The sequence below is a fragment of the Glycine soja genome, chromosome 12 (genome assembly GCF_004193775.1).
Source record: "Glycine soja cultivar W05 chromosome 12, ASM419377v2, whole genome shotgun sequence".
NCBI classification, from domain to species: domain Eukaryota; kingdom Viridiplantae; phylum Streptophyta; class Magnoliopsida; order Fabales; family Fabaceae; genus Glycine; species Glycine soja.
In genome coordinates this window covers 29,118,329-29,142,059 of record NC_041013.1, presented here as the reverse complement: position 1 = coordinate 29,142,059, position 23,731 = coordinate 29,118,329, and the positions used below count along the sequence as shown (strand labels likewise).

General features: G+C 34.3%; 2 protein-coding genes and 1 pseudogene across 4 annotated transcripts; 1 reads left to right on the top strand and 2 right to left on the bottom strand.

Moving 5' to 3' along the window:
• The first annotated feature begins 6,467 nt into the window (after positions 1-6,467).
• Positions 6,468-7,191, top strand: LOC114378914 (annotated as a pseudogene).
• Positions 7,192-12,610: 5,419 nt separating this feature from the next.
• LOC114379656 (zinc finger MYM-type protein 1-like) lies at positions 12,611-15,071 on the bottom strand. The gene is made up of 2 exons (XM_028338347.1): positions 14,160-15,071; positions 12,611-14,075 (listed from the first exon to the last, which is right to left on the bottom strand). Exons 1-2 carry the CDS (start codon positions 15,062-15,064, stop codon positions 12,611-12,613), a joined length of 2,370 nt encoding a protein of 789 aa, XP_028194148.1. The 5' UTR covers positions 15,065-15,071.
• Positions 15,072-16,356: 1,285 nt separating this feature from the next.
• On the bottom strand, positions 16,357-20,037 carry LOC114379110 (probable E3 ubiquitin-protein ligase ZFP1). 3 transcript variants are annotated; one of them, XM_028337678.1, is made up of 7 exons: positions 19,885-20,037; positions 18,054-18,360; positions 17,650-17,796; positions 17,420-17,544; positions 17,231-17,296; positions 16,969-17,136; positions 16,357-16,789 (listed from the first exon to the last, which is right to left on the bottom strand). In XM_028337678.1, exons 2-7 carry the CDS (start codon positions 18,328-18,330, stop codon positions 16,643-16,645), a joined length of 930 nt encoding a protein of 309 aa, XP_028193479.1. In that variant the 5' UTR covers positions 18,331-18,360; positions 19,885-20,037; the 3' UTR covers positions 16,357-16,642. The 3 variants fall into 3 exon arrangements, with proteins under 3 accessions (XP_028193479.1, XP_028193477.1, XP_028193478.1); XM_028337676.1 differs by having other exon boundaries at positions 17,420-17,796; XM_028337677.1 differs by lacking the exon at positions 19,885-20,037 and adding an exon at positions 18,922-19,069 and having other exon boundaries at positions 17,420-17,796.
• Positions 20,038-23,731: the final 3,694 nt, after the last annotated feature.

The following is a 23,731-nucleotide window of genomic DNA, read 5'->3' as shown; positions in this document are numbered from 1 at the left end:
CTTTGGACCGGACAATATCTGAACAATACAGAATTGTCACCAAATGAACAAAAAAAGAAGGAAAGGAAAGCACGACCTAAAATGGTCTTCTCCCTTTGATTACCAACCAAAATCCCGTGCGCTAGCGACTTTTTTTTTTCCGCCCCGCACTAAACAAAAAAAGCCAGAAAAATCAAAAGCCAAAAACACACAAAAGCCGAAAAAAAAAAAAAAACCACCAAAAGAACCCATTCCCAAGGGAAGCCCTATTGATCCATGATCACGCATGTAATTTTTGATTTGATAGGAAATAATTTGCAAAGTCAAGTCATGACATATCTATGGTCCGGAATTAGGATGAAACACTTACCTGTGCGAGATTGATACACTTTGAGTGATTTTCTTCTATTTCTGTCGAACCCAGTGTTTCCTCTAAATGGTCATTTAGAAACGAAATGCTAACATCCAAGATCTCATTCATGGTTATGGGGGATCCCATCAGCAGACTCTCCTTCCCTGATAGACGCATTGTTTGTCACTCAAAAAAGCATATGCTGCTCTAAAACAGTTGGAATATTTGTCTCTTTGCTAAAGCATGTTTGCATTTTTTTAGTGGAGAAAACACCGAGACTTTTTCAAGTCTCACAAGTTATCCAGAACTACGTAGGTCTGAGTTCCTCATTAGAGGATACGTAGGAGCAAGAGCCTCGCTTTTGTCGACCACACCGCCTTTTGTTGCCATGACCCAAGAGCTGGTAGCCCACGGAGACACCTTACGGTTATCCGCACCTCGTCATTCAGTGACCCCAAGTGTGATTGATGAGCAGAGGCCAATGTGGTCATCTGCGCCTTTTCCGGAGATGTCAGCATTTTCCGATGGAGACTTTTCAAGTCTCACAAGTTATCCAGAACTACGTAGGTCTGAGTTCCTCATTGGAGGATACGTAGGAGCAAGAGCCTTGCTTTTGTCGGCCGCCCCATAATCTTTGTCATACTGACCCTGAGGTCATGTGACATGCACCTTTGTATCATCCAGAGGCGGCGGGCCCGATGATACGCGGAGATACCTTACGGTTATCCGCACCCTTTTGTCATCCAGAGGCGGCGGGCCCGATGACAAGCAGAGACCAAGTTTGGTCATTCTGCACCCTTGTATCATCCAGAGGCGGCGGGCCCGATGATACGCGGAGATACCTTATGGTTATCCGCACCCTTTTGTCATCCAGAGGCGGCGGGCCCGATGACAAGCAGAGACCAAGTTTGGTCATTCTGCACCCTTGTATCATCCAGAGGCGGCGGGCCCGATGATACGCGGAGATACCTTACGGTTATCCGCACCCTTTTGTCATCCAGAGGCGGCGGGCCCGATGATATGCGGAGATACCTTACGGTTATCCGCACCCTTTTGTCATCCAGAGGCGGCGGGCCCGATGACAAGCAGAGACCAAATTTGGTCATTCTGCACCCTTGTATCATCCAAAGGCGGCGGGCCCGATGATACGCGGAGATACCTTACGGTTATCCGCACCCTTTTGTCATCCAGAGGCGGCGGGCCCGATGACAAGCAGAGACCAAATTTGGTCATTCTGCACCCTTGTATCATCCAGAGGCGGCGGGCCCGATGATACGCGGAAATACCCGAGTGGTTATCCGTATAAACATTCTTTTGCTATCTGTAAGACAGAACGCTTGATAGCATGCAGAGGCTGACATAGTCTTCTGCACCTTTTGTTCCTCCGGGAACAACAAGTCATTTACATGCGGAAATTTCATGGTCACCCGCGACTCTCGTCAACCGAGAGGAGCGAAATTAGTGTCATACACTAATTTTCGTCCGGGTACCTTTGCTTGATGACATGCGACCTTTCTTTGGTCCTTGTGAGGTGCTTGGCACCCATCATTAGGCAATTTGTGAAAATCCGGGAACGACAAGTCATGGTCACCCGCGACTCTCGTCAACCGAGAGGAGCGAAATTAGTGTCATACACTAATTTTCGTCCGGGTACCTTTGCTTGATGACATGCGACCTTTCTTTGGTCCTTGTGAGGTGCTTGACACCCATCATTAGGCAATTTGTGAAAATCCGGGAACAACAAGTCATTTGCATGTGGAGATTTTATGGTCACCCGCGACTCTCGTCAAATCGAGAGGAACGAAATTAGTGTCTTATCTTTACTTTCCTTTTATCTCCAATAAAAGACAAGTAAAGAGGGGCAACTGTCATACCCTAATTTCGTCCGGGGACCTTTGCTTGATGACATGCGACCTTTCTTTGGTCCTTGTGAGGTGCTTGGCATCCATCATTAGGCAATTTGTGAAATTCCAGGACATGCCGAAAAACCAAAAAAATATTGATGCACAATCCGTAAGTTTCCGTGACACACCGGAAAACAAATGGAAGCATCGTTGCATAATTAAGTGAGGTTCCGTAACATTCCGTAAGTCAAAAGGGGGATGATTATGTAATCCGCAAGGTTCCGTAACATTACGGAAAGAAAACAAGTATCGTTACGAGATTCGTAAGTTTCCGTAACTTTACGAAAAAAGAATCAGCAAAAAAGGTAAGGGGGTGAACTTATCAAGATAGGGGTGTAAATAGCAATTCAAATCTAGGCCCTTCTAGAACATTTTGGAAGTTGGGTTGCTTAAGGAGGAAGCAACTGGGCGGCAAGCTCCTCCACGTTTTTGAAAAATGGTTTTCGGGGCTTCCGCGGCTTCCGTAATACTTCCGTAAAATTTCCAAAAACCTTGGGTAAGCATATTCCACTTAACATTGGTAAAAGGGAAAAGAAAAAAGATGAAAATCAAATTCGAAAACAGTTCCGTAAGGCTTCCGTAACTTTTCCGTAAAATACGAAAAGGGGGGTGAACTTAGTAATTCGGGTGCGCTTAGAAATCTTCTTCATTAAGTCTTTGGGCGGCAAGCACCTCCTTTTTTTTCTATAAATAGGGGAGGGGGGAGCTGTTTCAAAATGTTCAAGACCCCTTTGGCTATGCATTTCGGCTATTTTGGGCAAAAACACGTTTTCGTGAAGAAAAATCAAGTCGAAGTACTTCCGTAACGCTTCTGTAAGCGATTCTGTGGAAATTCTTCATCGTTCTTCGTCGTTCTTCATCGTTCTTCATCCGTTCTTCGTTCGTTCTTCGTTCTTCAACGGGTAAGTTTTCGAATCCGAGACTTTCAATTCATTTCTTGTTTTGTGTACTTTCACTTTAATTTCGTTTACTTTCAGTTTTCTTTTCTTCCGTTTTTAACGTGCTTTAACCATTTATTTAAGTCGTTTTCTCGTCTAATAAATGATAAAATGAATTTCAACCGATCATTTGTGTTGTAATCTCGTTTAATCACTGTTAAAACGAAATCTAACCGATCGTTCACGCTATAACCTCGGTTAAACCAAAAAAAGTAAAATAATAATAAAATAATCAAAATATCTTGAAAATAATAATAAAATAATCAAAATATCTTTGAATAAAATAATAAAAAAATCAATCGGACGTTTTTCTTTGGAAGTTTCCTTGAATGAATTGATTAATAACCAAAGTGAAACTAAGACTAAAATCAACTCACAAATCAAGTTTTTTCCGAAAAATCACTAAAAACCGTTTTAAGGTCCAACGCCTTAAACGGTCCTCTTTGCTTTTATCGGTTAACATGGACCGTTCAAAAGCATAAAATCAACATGTGACTTTACCGCTTTTGCAAGAACTACGTAGGTCTGATTTCCTCATCGCAATTGAGGATACGTAGGAGCAAAAGCCCCGCTTTTGTCGACCACCCCGAGAGATCGTTAATGGTCCAACACCTTAACGTTTCTCTCCTTTCAAAATCAAAAGACCGTTTAATGGTCCAACACCTTAAATGACCTTTTGTTCAAATAAAAAATATATCTTGCAAAAAGATAAAAAACAACTTAACCAAACACTTTGTTCCGAAAGAACTACGTAGGTCTGATTTTCTCATCCCAATTGAGGAATACGTAGGAGCAAAGGGAAACACCCTTGTCGACCACAAAAAAGAAAAAAATATAAAAAGGGTATAAAGGATATAAGAACATAAAAGGGAACATAAAAATCAAAGTCATGTTTGCACATTCGATTAAAGGCTGCCGTACCTTGGGACGGACGTGTGGGGTGCTAATACCTTCCCCGTGCGTAAATACAACTCCCGAACCTTTCACTAAAAAATTCGTAGATCGCGTCTTTTTCCGGTTTTTCTGACGTTTTCCTCAAATAAACGTTGGTGGCGACTCCGCGCGTATTCCTTTCGTGGAACACGCATCCCGCGAGTCACGCGTCGCCCTCCCGCCGAAGGGTAGGTTGCGACAAATAGCAATTTTGAAATTTTGAAATTTGGCCTTCCTAAGTATTTTCAAAGCTGGATTGCTTCTGGAAGAAGCAACCCAGCTCACCTGGGCGAGCTGGGCGGCAACCTCCTCCCCCTTTTTCCTATAAATAGGCTGAAGGGGGCTGTTCTAAGGGGGCGGATCCCCCTCGTGATGTATTTCAGCTGTTTTGGATGAAAAGAATTGTTTCCGTGAAGAAAATCCAAGCTGAGGCATTTCCGTAACATTTTCGTGGGTAATTATGCGAAGATTTTCAACCATTCTTTGTCATTCATCGTTTGTTCTTCATTGTTCTTCGATCTTCAACTGGTAAGTACCCCAAATCGAGCTTTTCAATTCATTCTATGTGCCCGTGGTGGTCCCCATTTGTTTTGTGTACTTTTATTCTCGTTTCATTTACTTTCCGTACCCCCTTTTGACGTGCTTCAGTCATTTATTTAAGTAATTTCTCGTTTAATCAAAAAATAAAATAAATTTCCACCGATCATTTGATTTGTAATATCCGTTAATTTTTGTTAAAATGAAATCCAGCCGTTCGATCGCGCCGTAACCACGTTGGAAATCAAAAAAGAGGTAAAATAATAATATAATAACAAAAATACCTTTTAGTAAAATAAAGCGGAAAAATCAATCGGACGTTTCTCTTTGCGATTTCTCTTTCTTAATTGAATTGACTAATAACTAAAGTCAAACTAAGGCTAAAATCAACCCGCAAAGTCAAGCTCGTCCACAAAAATCACTAAAAAAGGATTTGAAAAGTTCAATATCTCAGTTTTTCTTATCAAGTAAATGGATCATTTTTAAGGTCCAACGCCTTAAAATGATCACCTTCCAAGTAAAAAGAATCGCTTGATTCACCCTTAAGAAAGAACTATGTAGGTCTGATTTCCTCTTCGATGGAGGGTACGTAGGAGCAAGAGCCCCGCTTTTGTCGACCTCAAAAAATAAAAAGAAATAAAAGTTAAAGTAACACAATTTCCACAATTCTAAAAAATAGGTTGTTGTCCTTTGAGACAAACGTGAGAGATGCTAATACCTTCCTCAAATGTAAATACAACTCCCGAATTTGGAATATTTTTTATGACCAGTTTCCTTCGGTTTTTCCGACGTTTTTCACAAATAAACCTTGGTGGCGACTCCGTGCATCTTTCCTCCTTTAGAAAGCGCACCCGTGAGCCTTGCCTCGCTCGCCCGCAAAAGGGCATGTTGCGACAATAAGCAATTGGGCTTGAATCTGGAATTGGGCTTGGACTTGAAGAGAGCAGACAATTTGATTTTATCAAATCTTATCTTGTCCAGATTTTATTTCGTCTAGATTTTATTCCATCCAATCTTATCTTATCTTGTCCAGATTTTATTTTATTTATGGGCTTGGACTTAAAATAGATTTGTAAGCTTTGGGGATGAGGACCTATATAACAGCACCAGGGTTTCAGTTTAGGGAGTTTTTGGAGAGAGGAGAATAATTCTAGGGTTTCAGAATTTCAGTTTTTACTATTCATGTGCACTGTTCATGTAGAATAAAATTCATTTTCTGCAATTTCGTTTCTGCTTCAATCTACAATTTTGTTTTCTACTGATTAATGGAAGGCTAAGTCTCCAGCGTTGTTTTCTCTTGAGGATCAAGCACAGCTCTCTTTGAGGTTTTGTTATTACTATTGAATTCTAATCAGTTTTTCCTCTTCACCAATTACTCTGTATTTGTTGCTATTAATCCATGCATGCTTAGTGCTTGATTAATTGTCTCTCCGCTTAATTTACGTTCATGCTTAGTGATCAGTTTCGTTCATGATTAATTGGTGTATGTGTTACTTAATCACATAATGACAGCCTTATGTTAATTTTCGCTTAGTAATTTAATTTAGGGTTGGATTAAGTGGTTGAACTGATTAAGGATAAATTCTCGTAACTTAGGATAAGAGACTTGCTTGTGAATCAAGGGGAAACAACATATTTTAATTCTGTTATTTTCTAATTCAAATTTGCTTGCTGTTTAATTTACAAAAACAAACAACCCCCCCCCCCAATTTGTTATTGTTTTATTACTATCTATTATGAACGTTTGGTTGACCATTGCTCGTTGGGAGACGACCTAGGATCATTTCCTAGATACTGCATTTTTAATGTTTATTTTATTCGGGTATGACCTTGATCACTCCCTCTTCCTCTTCTTCCGTTGACTGCACCCTCTCCCTCGGTACCCCTTCCACCCGCTTCTCCAAATACGAAGAAAAACGAAGTTGTCACGAACGTCGTTCTGTCTCTAACTTCTGTTGGGACTTACTACAATCCAAACACAACAACCCTCAATCCCATTCCAAGTCCTCCCAAATCACCAACACCACCGACCCTGTCCTCGTTCACCGCTGCGCCAATTGTGATACCACTTATAATCCTCTCTGGAGAAATGGCCCCCATGGCCCCAAGGTACGTAAATAACTACTATATTTTATAATTTAGCGTATGTATGAACTAATTTTAATTCATTTGAGAGTCAAGAAATTTAATTATCAACTAAGTTTTCTCATGTAATATAATTTAATTAGTGTTCTTAATGTGTGTGAATTGAATTTCAGTCACTGTGCAATGCATGTGGGATTAGATTCAAGAAGGAGGAGAGAAGAGCGAGTGCAGCCACTGCCGCGCTGGCATCGATGGCGTGATGGAATCGATGCAGGTGTACAATAACTCGTGGTACGCACACCAGCAGAGTCAGAAGATGCAGTGCTTCTCGCCGAGGATGGGGAACGAATTTCGTTTCATGGATGACGCTGATAGAGTTGCCGCCGATAACGGCATTTCGTTCCTCTCGTGGAGACTCAACGTCACAGATTGAACGAGCCTGGTTCATGACTTCACGAGATGAACGAAACGAACATTGAAAAAAAAAAGCATATAATGATAATAATAATGACACAATATTAGAATGTTGTAACTGCTTTGTTGTTGTTGTAATTGCTTTACCAAACTCTAAATGTTTACAGTTGTGGCTCACTAATCTATAGATATTAGAAATTACAGCCATGTCAAGAGATAAGAATAACAGCTTTTTTTTTTCTGAACCTTAGTTTTCTTTTCTCTCTCGATTTTCTCATAAACTTGTAATTATAATGTGTCAAACAAGTATCAATGTTAGACACTGCATGAACACTTTGAATGTTTCTAGTTGTATTTTTTTTTTTTTTGCTTTTTTATAATTTCAGTATTTCACACCACAATAAAATTGAGTACAATAACATGAATTCTCTCTCTCTCTCTCTCTCTCTCTCTCTCTCTCTTATTTAAGGTTTTTATTTATATTAATTTTAGATTAATTCTTTTTTATAAAGACCATATGTATATTCTACCAATGGCAATATGCTCGAGCCGAGTAAAAGCAGTATGGGTGCCCTCCACGTATTTTACAAAGTTGCATACTACATAGAGCCTGAACTTGAAACTTAAGCTAGAATAACTTTGTACAATCGATCCATGTGGTCAGTGGTAGGTTAATTTTATATATGTTATAACTTTGTCATGTAATGTAATTTGTAAAATTTATCCTATTTTGACACCCATGCGGTATGGTAATTTTTTAAAATCAGAGAAATCGGAAGCAAAGACAAAGAACCTGAATAAAGAGCGCAGGAGAAGCAGCTTTTTTTGCGTAATTGCGAAATTCTCTTTCCCAGGAGACCTTCTGAAGAAGCGCGTCTCTCGTTATCTCCTTCGCACTTGCTCCTCTCAACGATACCTGAACAATGAAAATTAACAACAACCTTCCATAATCAGAACCGGCGAGTGATGATCAAAATCATAATTACTTGAATAATTGATTGCGGAGGCAAATATGGAGTTGCATTCATGCGAAATTAAGGAACGAGATTGATTGATTCATTGTTTAAAGGTAAGAAGAGAGAGTGAGTAGCTACCTGTTGTTTAAGAGGTGCGTCCATGGAAGAAGCTTTATAAACACACACTTTAGTGCCACGTTGGATAGTCTACGTGGCATTAAAATTGCCAACAATGCACCTCACTAACGACGTTACTTTCAAATTTAACGGCAATGACTATTTTGCAACACTTATGCAAAGATAGAGACTATTTTTTACATTTCAAAAAGATAGGGACTAATTTGCAAAATGGGTACAAAGACAGGGGCCAAAATGCCTATTGACTCTTAGCAAATCTTAAAAAGATTTTTGTATGAGTAAGCAAAAATGGTAAATTTGCTTTTACCAAAAGTGGTTAATTTTTAGCTAGTTTTTAGCTTTTTTCTAGCTAAAAATCTTGTTTGACTATTTAGTAAACAAGCTTATGTTAGTAATTTCATTTTTGGCAAGACATTTCAGCTACCTTCTAGTTTTTTTAACTAGTCAAAAAGCTTCTTTGATTGTTCAATAAACAAGTATTTTTTAGTATCTTCTAACGTTTTTTAAAAGAGTACTACTTGAAGTAGCCTTTTTTAAAATGCTAGCTTCTATTTTGTTATATTTCTTCCTTTTTATCTTTAAAACATTTATTAATTTTTTTATTACTATTTTTAAATAAAATAGGGCTTTAGTTTTTTTCACTAATTCCTGTTATTTCTTTTTTATATTACAGTATTATTTTAACTATATACTATTTATAATATTTAATTTATTATTTCAACATTATACTTCATGAAATTGACTATCATAAATAGTAAAAAATAACATAATCAAAGAACAATATTTACTTGACTATATTTTTTTACTTTATGTTAAAGTTGATTAAAAATATTTTAAGATATAGTATAAGATGAAATATCAACAATCACACTAAAAAGGGGGTTGAATAGTGTGTTAATCAAAGATAATTTTTGTGTGTGTAAATAATAGCTTTTTTATCACAGAGATAAGAAAGGAAGATATAGACAATGTTGTCCATTGAGTTGAAAAACAAGTTTTGATGAAAATAAAGTGTTGTCGTCTAGTAACAAATAAACAAGATTTTCAAAAAAAAAAAAATCAAATAAACACTTGCTGAGCAAGTATGTCAAGATGAGAATAAAAGAATACTTAAACAAATAGCTTAAGAGAGAAGTAGAAACACTTGATTTATATTGGTTCACTCAAATAGAGCAACATCCAGTTCTCCTTTACACAACTATAAAAGGTTTCACTAATCAGAATTTTGATTACAAACAAGTATTCTATCTTGCCACTCTTGACTATACAAGTATTCTCTATATCACTCTTGACGCACCCTTAGACTCCTCCTGAATCTAAGAACACTCAAGTATTGTTTAACACCAAGTAACTCCTGACTTTTACAAAGAAAAGTTTGAATGAATACAATGATTCAATAACACTCAAAGAGTGGATATACAATTATGCTCAAATACAAATGAACATTGCTTGGAAAAGGATGAAAAGTTTAAGTGCTCAGTATGTCATTCATTAATTTAGAAGAGTTTCACTTCAGATAACTTGTGCTCTTTTTTCACTTGATGTGTATTCATTGTTGATTTCTTGAGCAAAAGATGCCTTTTATAGACTTCAGTGATGGATCCGTTACATGATTAGTATTGAGCCTTGATATGACCGTTGTCTCACAATTGGGGACAAAGCCATGTGACATGTTCTGAACGGAGAGGATAAGAATAATAGTACAAACAACTGCATGTATTCCTTTTTCGTGACAAAAGTGACCCTTGAAGAATATTCAGCAAATTCCTTATATTCCATTCTCTTTTGTCATTTCCTTAAATTCAGTTGTAAGCAATTTTAAATAAAGAGACAAAATTTAAATTCAAAAAGAGAGATCATGCACTTCCTTTTGTAGATAACATAGTCATTCCGTACTTTATTGGACATCACCTATAAATATAATAAATGAAGTGTATAAGTGATTTAAGTCCAATGGAAATGTATATAAATAACTCAGTGTGTAAACACTAGTTTATATAATAAGTGGATTTGGCTAATTTAACAGTGTGTTGGATGTTGAATATATCTTAATAAAACTACTTTCCTCTTATGAGTGGACACATACTTACTAGAGTTGTAGAAGGTGATATACTAATAAGTGAGCTCGTTTACGTTGTAGGTCCTATTCACTTAATAATAAATCATTATCCCATCAATAGTTTATAATTTTGTAATCATCAAAATCTAAAACATTAAAGTTATAGCACCTCAAAATATATTTTTATCCACAAAATAAAATTGATTTTTTTTTATAAAAACATCATATTAATATGTTCATGTTGTCATTTTATATAGTTAAGCTACTTCAAGTCTTCAACACATAGTTTTAACAAACACTTATAATTTAATAAGCTAGCTTAAAATCTTTCGGCTACCAATTTTTCAGCTTTCAGCTAGTTTTGCGAACATAGCTTATATCATTTTGCTAATTAACTAGGACATTGTGCAATTCTAATTAATCTCACACAGTGTAGAAACACAATATAAATTTTATACAATGTAATTTTTTACAACGCAAAATTAGATTTTAATGAAATTTGAATTTCACTAAAACTTGTCTCATAAAATAACATACATATAATTTAAAGTTATCTTAATCAATTAAATTATATTTTCATTATAATTAATTTCAATATTAATTAAATTTTCACATAGCACATAGACACAATATTTACTATAGTCTGAGTTGTTAATTTTTAGGGTGTTACAACTATCGTGCAATGAGTAACAATTGCCCTTCTACTTGTTTGTTGGTTCTTTGACTTGGATCAGTGTTATCCAAGCACTCATGCATGTCCTAGTTGGTGTGTACTTCTGGATTGGTGATACATGTCTGTCATCATTAACCAACTTGCAGCGCAACATCTAATTATCCTTAAGTCATATGTAGCTTCTGATATCTATCCCTTGACTTAAGCTACACCTAGCATCATGCTTCTTATCATACACAACTTATAATATCTGCACTTTGATTCAAAAAAACATAATTGTCTTTTGAACTTTTGAATAGCTCCTCTCCTGCTAGTCCTACTTTTGATTGAAGAATCTATGTCATGAAAAACTTTCAGTGTAAGCCTATGCTTCACACATGTACTAGGTTTCTGAATTTGTCATGTCCTTATTAAGAACACTTAAAATAACCATTAGTAGCTAAGTTTAGTCAGTTGCGGTTCTGTTTCACAATGATTTGGAATCACTAAAAAAATTAGTGCTTAAATATGTTTTTGATCTTATATATTTTTTAACTTTTTTGTCCCTAATATTTTTTTTTTTTTGCTTTTGGTTCCTAAAGTGCTATCTAAATTACTTAATTTGAATTTTTAAAGTACTATCTAAATAAATTTAAGAGAAAATTTTCAAAAAATTATCAAGGACAAAAGTATATATTTAAACCTTTTTTGTCAAAAAAGAAATTTGTTTGTTAAAATAATCTTATATATAATTTAAATTATTTATTGTAAATCCAAAATACAGTTTATATATTCAAACATTTATTTATTATAAATTATAATTATATAAAAATAAAAATATTTTAGATAATATAAAAGCTAAAATACTAATTGATAATATATTTCAAACAACTTTCTCGAGGGAATTTTAAATGAAAAAGAGGTTAAACAAACACGCCCAATACACCAAAAATTACTAAATTAGTTAAATTAATCTGTAATCTCAAATATTGTATAAGGTTAAAGAAGATTGATATCACACTCTTTAACACACTCCTACAAACATACTATTTTTTATTATTGTTAAAATTCATTAAAAATTATAAAATCAAAAGAAAGTATCATTAAATACGATGCGTGACCCACAATTTTTTTTTTTATTTTCAATAGATTTCAAGGAAAATGTGTCCATAAGAATGCGTTCCTAGCATTTCTCAAGCTTAATTCGAGAAAAAAAAATGAAATTCTAGTTATTTTATAACGGACTTTTTGTCTTATGCTAGAATAAAAGATATTATTCAAACAAGTTTTAATAGGAGCTTTCGTAAAAGTAAGGGCTGTTAGTTCTCTTTTTAGAAATAATTTTTCAGTTTTCTAAACTAAAATTAAAAGAAAAAAAAATGTTTGATTTGAAAAAATTCTTTTAGCATATTCCGATCCCTTCCAGTTTGTTTTTGGCATATATACGTCAACATAATCCAAGCTCCAAACGCGTGGCTCAACAACGACGTCCAGTGGCGGAGCCAGAAAAATTATAAAGCCTGGGCAAAAATTTAAAGATAGCAAATTCACATTGTATATAATATGTAAATAGTAATCAATCAAAATAAAAGAGACTCGTCATTTTGTCAACAAAAATATAGTTTTAAAATAAAAGAGATAAACATAATCTTACAATAGCGGGTTAAATAAAATGACGAGGCAAGTGTCCTTTCCGAGACTTCTTTGCGGTAAATGTTCGAATAATATCAATATCATCAAGTGACTTGAATATCTCCCGCTCAGTGTAACATACCATCAAGTCATTGAACCACACATCGTTGATCTTATTGCGCAATTTAGACTTGATAATCTTCATTGCTGAAAAAGCTCTTTCAACGGATGCTGTCGACACCGGCAATATCAAAGCTAGCTCAATAATTTTATAAACCAATGGAAATACCAAATGTTTCTCAGTTTGAACCATCTTCATAGCCAAACTTTGAACATCTTCACAAGTGGAAAAAGAAGCATTTCTTCTCACTTGAAGCACATAAGTTTCAAGTTGATCCCTAATTGTTCCTCGGTCATCATCAGAAAAGTCTGCATGATAAATATCAGCAAGACGAGCAAGCTTATCAACATCAAACTTGGAGAAAGAGTTCTTGGGGTCAAGACATGAGAAGCAATCAAGTATAATGTTACTTCCTTCACTAAAGCGGTGATCCATCTCCACACATATTTTATCAATAGCAACATAAAAAATCTCTGCACGGTAATGATGAAGATTAGTGATAGTCCTCCCTTCTGCTCTTGAACGACCCCGAACTGGTATTTCGTCATCCATATTTGGTACCAGAATACTTTTAGCAACACAAAATCCTTGGACATCGGCAAAAAAATTATTCCAGCCACTCTCTCTCATTGTGCCCAACCGAGCTTTGACAACATCAACTAATTCCATGGCATTCACAATATTAAGATCTTTTCTTTGCAATATATTTGAAAGCTCGTTTGTGATACCAAACAACTTTAACATTAACCTCAAAATAAAAGCAAATTTAAAGCTCTCCATTTTTTCTATCAAACCTGCTGCTTGAGATGGTCCACGTCCATCTTCATCAACCATACTAAGCACCTTTAACACGGAGGACCACATTTGATCCAAACGAAGCAATGTAGTATGATGTGAACCCCATCTAGTATCCCCGGGTCTAGTGAGACTAGATGATTGGTGTAAGCCCCTTCCTCTAGATATCTCACCACTCTCAAGTTTATTTAAAATATCTTTGTGTTGTGCCTCTGTCAAAGCATCCCTCCTCTTACAAGATGCACTTGTTGTATTCACAATCAAGGTGATGTACTCAAAGAAATCATGAATAGATGAGCAACTACTAGTAACAGACACAACAACCAATTGCAAACGGTGAGCATAACAATGGACATAGAAAGCATAAGGATTTTCATCTAGAATTTTTCTTTGCAAACCATTAAATTCACCTCTCATATTTGAAGCTCCATCATATCCTTGCCCTCGTATCCTTGAAATAGATAATGTGTACTTATCAAGAATACCATAAAGAGCATCCTTTAATGACTTAGATGAAGTATCTGGGACATGATGTAGAGCAATAAATCGTTCCACAACATTCCCTTTGTCATTCAAAAACCTAAAACAAATTCAACCAGTTTACTTGGCGGCATAGAGAATAATAGGTAATGAAAATTGGAAATTGGAAAATACAACTACTAACCTCAACATCACCGCCATTTGCTCTTTAACGGATATATCACGTGACTCGTCAATAAGCACGGAGAATTGTCTATCACCAAGCTCTTCCATAATCACCTTGGTAACTTCATGTGCACAACACGTTGCAAGCTCCTTTTGAATGTCACCGCAAGTCATTGTGCAATTTTTTCCACCACGGTCAAAAGCATCCCTCACTTGTTCATTCTGAGATTTTACCCAATCTACCATCTCTCTAAAATTGCCCTTATTTAGCGAAGTAGAGGATTCATCATGGCCACGGAAAGCCATGCCTTGTGCTATGAGATATCTTGAACAATCTAAAGAACAAGTCAAACGAATCTTATACAATTCTTCTGATTCCTTGGTTGCTTTAGCAAACTTACTTGTCACACTTTGTCTTTGATTATTATAATCATCGTAGTGCTTGACACATGAGTTGTGCAAACTATTATGACTACCAACATGATCTTTCAAGCCTTGAGATGCATGCTTCCAATCTCTATATCCGCTTTTAGTGAAGACTTCAAAACCAAAGTGTTCGGCCCTCCCGGGTTGCTTAAAGAGAAAGCAATAAAAACAATAAGCTGCATCCTTGATCTCACTGTATTCTAACCATGTGTAATTCTTATACCATGATTTACTAAATGCTCTAGAAACACTTCCAAATGGAGTACGAGGAAAGCTTGGCAAATGTGGTTGCATTGGACCCTTCAATATATATGCCCTCCTCACTTGATCTTGAATATCCGGAGCATACTCATTAATTTGTTTCCTATGACCTGGATCACGCACAATCTCATTTGGGTTAAACTCATTAACCACATTAGGTGGCGGTTCTAATTCGGCTTCTTGTTGTACAACATTCACATTCTCAATACTTGCTCTATCAACCAAAAATCTCCTCATCTCTGAAATTAAATGATCTTAAGTTAATACTCAATTAACAATTAAAATCATAAGAATCAAAATTTAAATAAGAATAGTTTTTCAAAATAAAAGTAATCTCTTATGATTTATAAAGAGTAGGAACAAGCATTATATTATATTCAATTAAACACCATTATAGAAACTAATAAAATTAGATAACCAAAAGAAACCTTAATTGTAGATAATTTATCTATCAATAAACAAATTTACAAGTGGTATGATTCCACTGTAAAAGATCTTTTTACTGCTATTATAAATAATACTATATGCTTATAATATTACTAGATACACACTTTAGTTTGACTTATCAATAAAACTTTTATAACCAATGAATCTTGCTGTGTAGTAGCTTAATCTGACACTTAGCAGCACACAAAATGACAAAAATATATTATAAAGTAAATATTTTTTATAATGAAATTTATTGAAGTTATCAGTATGATACAATATTATAATTTCACCATATGAGATTTTAGATAAACTTGAAAAATATGGGACCCATTTTCACAATGTTAGTACTTCTATATAACATAAAATATTTAACCTTTCAAAGACAAACCCAAATTTTTCTTCTTCTCTGTGTCTGCTACTACTAGGCGGTGCAAATAAACCCAAATTTTTCTTCTTCTTCTTCTCTGCTACCTTTGTGTTAATTGTTTCAATTTAAAACCACATTCAGTTGAAATTAAACAATTACTAACCGAAAAAAAAAAAGGGGAAGGCGGTAGTCGGAAAAGAACCAGTAGGTGTCGATGGCGGAAGCTTTAAGGTTTCTAGAGTGTTGCTGCGGTGACGAAGCTTTACTTCTTTTGTTTCTGTTACCTATATTTTTGCCCTTTTAATTTTTAACTCTTACAATTGTTTTGCCCTTTCAATTTCTTGCCCTTTCTTTAATATTTTTCTTTTAATTTTTACCTTTTTTTTTTTTTACCAAATGAATTTGGGCCAGAGCCTGGGCAATTGCCCAGGATAGCCGGGCCTTGAAACCGCCTATGACGACGTCGTCATGCAACTCACACAAAAACTTGTTTGCACCAATCAAATTAGCTTTGCATCATTCAGAGTTTTTCACTAGAAAAATTTATCGTTGTTGTGCTCACTAGAAAAATTTAATGAAAACTTTGAAAGAAAAAAAAAGGTTGTTTGATGTCATGTGTGAACGAATTTGTTCATTATTCTAGTTCTAGAACATGACCAAACATTGTATAGCACAAAAGATGTATAACAGACCGACGACACAGTCTAGAAAGAAAGCATAAAGACGAACAATATGAATAAAAAGGTTTAATTCTAGACTTGGACACATTCAACCATTCACATAAAAAGTGAAACAAAAAACTAGCAAAAATGTAATTGCCTAAAGTTAACATATCAACAGAAGAACTTGATATACATACAATTTTCTGGTGCAATGGTGCCAACAAATAATTGAACCGGACAATGCAACTGTGTATATACGAGGTCATATACTTAACAAAATATGAATTCGTTAGAAAAAATGTAGTGGCTAAGAAGTGTGCATGTAGGAACAGAGAGACATGTAAATCTCATTGTTTTTTATATACACTTCTCTCCCGGAGTCAATGCTACGGATTTGCACATGGGACAGACATTTTTCTCAAGTAACCATTTCTTTAAACAATCTGTGTGATATTCGTGCCCGCATCGAAGAATTCCAATCTTCTCTTGGTTCTTATATTCATCCTGTGAAAACATACACAAGCATTCCAGTTAATAGGGGAAAGAGAAATGTGCTTTAATACTGATTGGTAACCCCTTCTAGTACCTCAAAGTCGAATGAAAATTATCCCAAAAAGTTTGGAATTTGATGGATCAATGGCTAAAATAAAGTAGTGAAAGAAACATGATGCTAAAATTCATACCTGGCATATTATGCAAAGATCAGTTTCCTGCTCCTCAGAAGCTGCCTCCTCCAAGTTAGTCGCATTAGTAGAACGTAAATAAGTTTTGGTCTTCATTTGACTTGTAATTATATTTTCTGATAAACCTGATTTTGGGTTGCCAATCTGCTCACCTAATGCAAGAAGCTCCTGTTGTCCAATTCCAAAGAGTTAGCAAATTAATGTTTTACATGTCATTAAGTATTTACTAAATACAATATCAGGCTATGCATAGTATACTTGCCTCATAAGACATATCCTCAGTGTCCAAGCGCATATCAGTATGATGGTCAACCAGTAAAGCTACATCCTGCATAAGATAAGACAATCAATATTACATCATCTAGGAAAAAGAGAAACCTAGGATTCTATCATGATGGACTATGAAGTACCAATTACCAAAATCAGTACAAAATGAAATAGGAAATATTACATCATCTAGGAAAAAGGTCGCAGGAAGATGATTTTGATGTCTAAGAGTTGCCTCGTGCATGTTGCCTCTATGAGACTGGTGTATACGTGCACCTACAAATGGTACATGGCCAGGATGCCTAGCACCTATCTCAATAGCATCATGTATGAGGATTGAAGAACTGCGTGAAGGATTCGTTGGAACTCTATACAAAGGTGCAATTACAGGAGGATGAAAGTAGAAGGAGTGACCTCTGATCTCTTGTGCATGTTGATGAAAGCTATGGTACTGTGGAGGAGGATGGGGAAATCTGTGGCCACTTCTGCTGCCAGTTGTATCATGATATCTCTGTGGACCAATTCTTGCATTCTCTGATGAGCTTCCATTAGCACTGAGAGCTGGAGAATAATGGCAACAGTCAGAAGACCAAATCTATTCTATTCACCACGAAAGAAAGATGACTACATTTTTTGGCTCTGGAGTCAACACTGTGGGAGGCAGATTATAGAAAGAAGAATAAACCAGCTATAGATTTATACTCTTGAGTCAACACATATGTCATTGTAAATGATTCACTGGCAAAGTAATATTATACAAGAAAACGTTTAAAAGTGAACTGCAGAACAACAAAAAGGAGAAAGAAAAACATCTTTACCTTGTACATATGGCATTGGAAGAGACAGATGCCAAGCCAAAGCATGACCATCATTATTATAGCTATTCAACTGTTGGTCCGGCCAGAGAGGAGCAGCTGGTTGAAAGTGCCGACCTAAATAGCTGTCATGAGCATCTAGTATATAATGGCAATCTAGAATAGTTCCGTTGCCTGAAGATGTAACCACTGGGCATATATTAGGCAGACAGATGTTGGTGCTTGTGAAATGCATACTTTCAGAGTGAAAATAATGCCCTTGTTGACTCATTCGATCCATATCACAGATATTTGTTGATGCAATCTAATCCTAATATACAAACCACAGTGAACAAAATCAGTCACTAGGAAAATAACTAAAAGTTTGAAACCAAATAGAAGATGTAGCCACAAAAAAAAAAAAAAATAGTCTATATAATGAAACAAAGGCAGTTAACTGCTCTCACTTAAAACTTCTTATCAACCTTAGTCAGTAGCTAATGAATTTCAATGAATAACTTAATACTACACTGTTACAGCTGGTATCCACTAAAAGTGGGGGGTTAGCATTCACTGATTCATTAGGAATTCCAGATTTCATAGTTTTAGGCAACAAATAGATCAAATATTTTCAGGGCATACAGAATAAATAGAAATAAAACAAAGTGCAAGAACCAGAGGGCAAAGAAGAACTAGCTATCCACAATCATAAAACTCGAGTTATGTAACTATTAACTTGAGCTCGATGGTGAATTACACATGACAACATGTCTATTAAATTTTCCAGAATACAATGTATACCCTGAACACAGAAGACAGCAAAAACAAAAACCCTATTCTTCAAAATTAATCATACTACAACATATGCATCAAGTATATCAATTTAATTAACCTTTTTTCTAATTTTTCAGAATACCCCTGAGCCCGGAAGACAGCAAAAACAAGAGAAGAATATAAAGCTGCATCTCTGAGGAAATAACAAGCATGAAAAAGGAGCATACATCCATGAAGCAAAGAAAGTTATATAAGCATTCTATATCCAGCATAAAACAATAAAAACCTTTCAACAATAAAAACACCCACTTTGGCAGATTCAAGACAAAACAAAAAACAGCGTTTGTTAATTGTAAGGTAAATCGTTAAAAAATTCTTGAATGGTAATACTGCATAAAATCACGGATCTTTTTACTTTTATTTAAAAAAGAAGAAAAAGAAAAGAAAAAACACAAGATTTAGGAACCAACGATATCATCCCACCAACCAAACGAAATACCCTTTCTTCAGGATTAATCATATTACAAACATATGCATAAAGAATCTTCCTTTAATTACCCTTTTCTAATTTTCCAGAATACTATACCCCTGAACTCAGAAGAGAGCAAAAACAAAAACCCTTTTTTTCAAAATTAATCATACTATGACATATGCATAAAATATATCAAATTTTCAGAATATTGTACCCCTGAACCTAGAAGGCAGAAAAAACAAGAGCACAAACAAAAACAAAAAAAGAATACAAAGTTACATCTTTGAGGAAATAACAAGCTTGAGTTGAGAAAGAAAAATACATTCATGAAGCCAAGAAAGGCATACATACAAGTATTCCAAATCCAGCATGAAACACTAAAACCTTTCAAACATATAAAAAAGAAACATTTGAAAAAACATCATCAAAACGATTTTTGAAATAAATTTAAGGTAAACCATTAAAAGAATCATTGGAATGGTAATAAAACAACAAACTTTACATAACTCACGAAACCCAAAATCAAAAGGAAAAACACAAAATTTATGAACCAACGAGTGACATCGTCCCATCGACAAAACACTGAAATTAAGGAGAACAAAGGCGTACCTCGTTAAAGTCACGCGACCAATCCCACACCTTTGAAGAAGGGCGTGAAATTAGAAGGATGGCAGGAAAGTAGAGAAATTTTGGGCAGAATTAAAGAATGAGGAAATAGCAGATAAAGGGAGGAGTACTTTAAAGTAGCTTTGGAACAGAGACGTTTAATTGTCATATATCCTGGTATGTATAAATATAAATAGATTCGAATCAGAATCAATTATCTTATCTTAACGGCTATTTTTTATTTTTAACTGTCTTTAAGGATTTCTTTGTATCCTGGTATGTGTTTTAAAAAATATAATTTTTATAAATATATTTGTATTTGTAAATAACTTAATACATGCCTAATTTTATACGGTATATTAATAATAAATAATATTTTAAATTACATTGTATAAATATTAATTTTTTTAAACTGCGTTTCTATAAAGGAAAGAAATGACTAAGTTGTGAGTATTTAAACTTATAAATTACGATAAAGAAAAAAACATTGATGAATATAAAGAGAAGATGTTCTTATATAAAAATAAGTTGTGTATCATTGTCTTTTTTTTTCCAATTTTCTAATATAAAAATATATGACGTCTAATAATTATTTGTTCTCGTAATTTCTGAAAAACTATGTTTTTTCTCGATAAACTTTCCTGATTTAAATTTTTTTAAAATATTGTTTTTATGATATTCATTGCCTTGTCGTTTAGTAATTTAAACGTTGAAACTTTTAATTAGACAAATTATTTTTTTAAAAACAAACAAAATTTGCACAAAATAAAACACAAACCAAAATATTCTATTTATTAATATCTATATTGTGCTCCGTGAATTATTTTTTAAAAAATGGTTATTTAATATATGTAAATTATAAAATATGTGTAAATTTAGTCAATTTCATTAAATTTTTATCATAACTATTATTCATAGGAGATAATAAAAATCATGATATTTATCCCACATGCCTCAAACATGTGAGTATTCATCGGACCTGCCTGAGTTTTGATGGAAAAACTCACTTTGAGTGGGATCGGGGTTGGATTCCCCTTCGACTCAAGAAAGCTGGGTTGGGGTTGGGGTTAGGGTCGGATTTGAATATATCACTCCCTGCCTGGCTTATGCATGTACCTAATTACTAATAATATAATTATACATTTATCTATAATTTTATTATTATATATAATATATGAAATTATTAATTATATAATTATGTGATTATTTTTTATAATAATTTAAAATATATAATGATTATTTTAATAGTTAAATAAATAATACTATAATTATAATACTAATTAAATAATTAATAAAATCAAAATTATACATTTAACTTAAAATATTATTTAATTATTAAATATCTTTACATTATTTTTTTTTTTATGTTTTAACAAACAAGTTCTAAGTCCTTTCGACTTAATGCTACTAATGATTTGCCTTTACTACTTAGAAGGAAACAAGACTTATTTAGAAGCATGTAAGGAAGGTGCAAAGCATTGGCCTACAATTCTCAAGCTTGTCCAAATTGACAGTAAAGAAAGGAAAAGGAAAACATCAATCATGGCAAGTTTTGTGTGAAAGTGGAGATAACATAAGTTGTAGTATGACTTCAATAATGATTCTGGAGGTAGTTTAATACAATGGGTACATGCCATGAGCTATGCATGATGTAGAAATCATTGAAAGATGCATTACGGAAGACAACAAGTGAAAACATACGTGCCTACACTAGTTTGAGATGCAGAAACCAAAAATAATGAAGATCAATACGATGCTACAATATGTTGATGCACTGTCATGGAGGACTCTCTTCATGTAACAAATGTATTTGGATTAGAAGGGAGTTAAGTCTTACATTAACATCAAAGCCTTGAAAAGGAAAAAAAGTCTTTTATGTTTGCAATGGTCCCTAAACTCTCATTTTTACTTGGACATGCATATTAGTTAGCTTGGACATACATATTATTATTTTAAGTATTTCTTAAAACTACTATAGTTTCATATAATTAATTACTATTGCATTATTTATGTTCGTAGAGAGAGACAGAGAGAGTCATAGTAGAGTGTCTGTAGTGTAGAGTCGTAAAGAGGTATCGGATTGGGGAAGCTGTTGGTTATAGATTCCATACGTTTATGTTCAATGAATCTATAACATACTGTAAGGATCTTAGAATCTATGATTTTCTCATACAATTTGAATTAAGTAGAACTTATCTTGATCCATGAAAGCATAAGTTCTTCAATGTTCTTTGTCCCAATCTATCTCTTTTCTTTCTTTTATTTTCCTCTCACGTTCTTGATGGTAATTAGAGGGAAAAAAACTTATGGCAGAGATAGAACCCTTTTCCTTTTATAAACTAACTTCCATCAAGTTAGTTATTGGAAGTTTAATAACTTCCCATAAGTTTAACAAACTACCATCAAGTTAGTTATCGGAAGTTTATTAACTTCTCATATTTACCAATAGGTCCCTTTATTTTATTAAATCAAGTTTAGGCCCTTAATTCACATGAGTCACATTATTCTAACATTCTCCCACTTGACTCTTGTGATGCCATAACACTTCATGATTTAATAATTACATAAATCATAATGCGCATTAAAAGACTTTAGATAAATTAGCTCAATCATTAATCATAATTAAAGATAAAAAAACAATAAGAGTCATGGTGGTTACGTGTCATTTAATCAACATATTCCCTTCCATGTACTACCATATCGTCCTTCTCTTTAATATGACTGTAAAATGAGAAGTTCATAATGGATTCAAACAAAAGTCATTCTTTCAAAAACATAATATGTTTTCCACATCATAATTTGCATGCATATACACATAAAGTAGAAAACATAAAATTCATAAACTTACACAATAATGAGTTCAAAGTGTCAAATAGACATCACTAATAATAATAACATTCAACATTCACTAGCAGACATAATACCCATATTCACTACATGGCCAGTAAATACTTTGGGCGGTAACCCTTTTGTTAAAGGGTTAGTAATCATTAGATTAGTGCTAATATGTTCTATTGACACTCTATGTTTCTGAACTTCTTCTTTAACGACAAAGTATTTCAATTCCATATGCTTAGCACCTTTAGAATACTTGTCATTTTTAGAAAAGAAGACAATTACGATATTATCACAATATGTTTTCAGCGGCTTGGCAATACTGTTAAACTACTCCAAGTCTTGAAATAAAATTCCGCAACCAATTAGCCTGAACTGTGGCCTCAAAGCATGCCACAAATTCTTCCTCCATGTCTGAATCTGTATATCCAATCACCTCAAGATGACCATATCTCTTATAAGTAAGCATGTGATCCTTTTTCCCTTGCAAGTATCTTAAGACTTTCTTTGCAACTTTCCAACGATCCAATCCTGGATTACTTTGGTATCTACTAAGCATACCAATTGTAAAGCTAATATCTAGCCTTATGCATGTTTGAGCATACATTAGACTCCTAACAAGTAACAACAGATGCATAAGGGATATTTTCCATTTGTTTCTATTTCAGATCATTCTTTGGACATTGCATGAGACTAAATTTGTCTCCTTTCTGTATTGGAACGGGAGATGCTGAACATTTATCCATTATGAATCTCTAAAACATTATTAATATATGATTTCTGAGACAAGTCTAAAAGTCCTTATGATCTATCACGGAATATTTCTATTCCTATCACATAACCTGCCTCACCCATATCTTTCATTTCAAAGTTGTTAGAGAGAAACTTCTTAGTCTCACTTAATAGATCAAGATCATTAGTTGCAAGCAAGATGTCATCAACATATAGAATAAGAAATATAAATTTGCACCCACTGACCTTCAGATATATACATCGATCAACAGTGTTTTCCTTA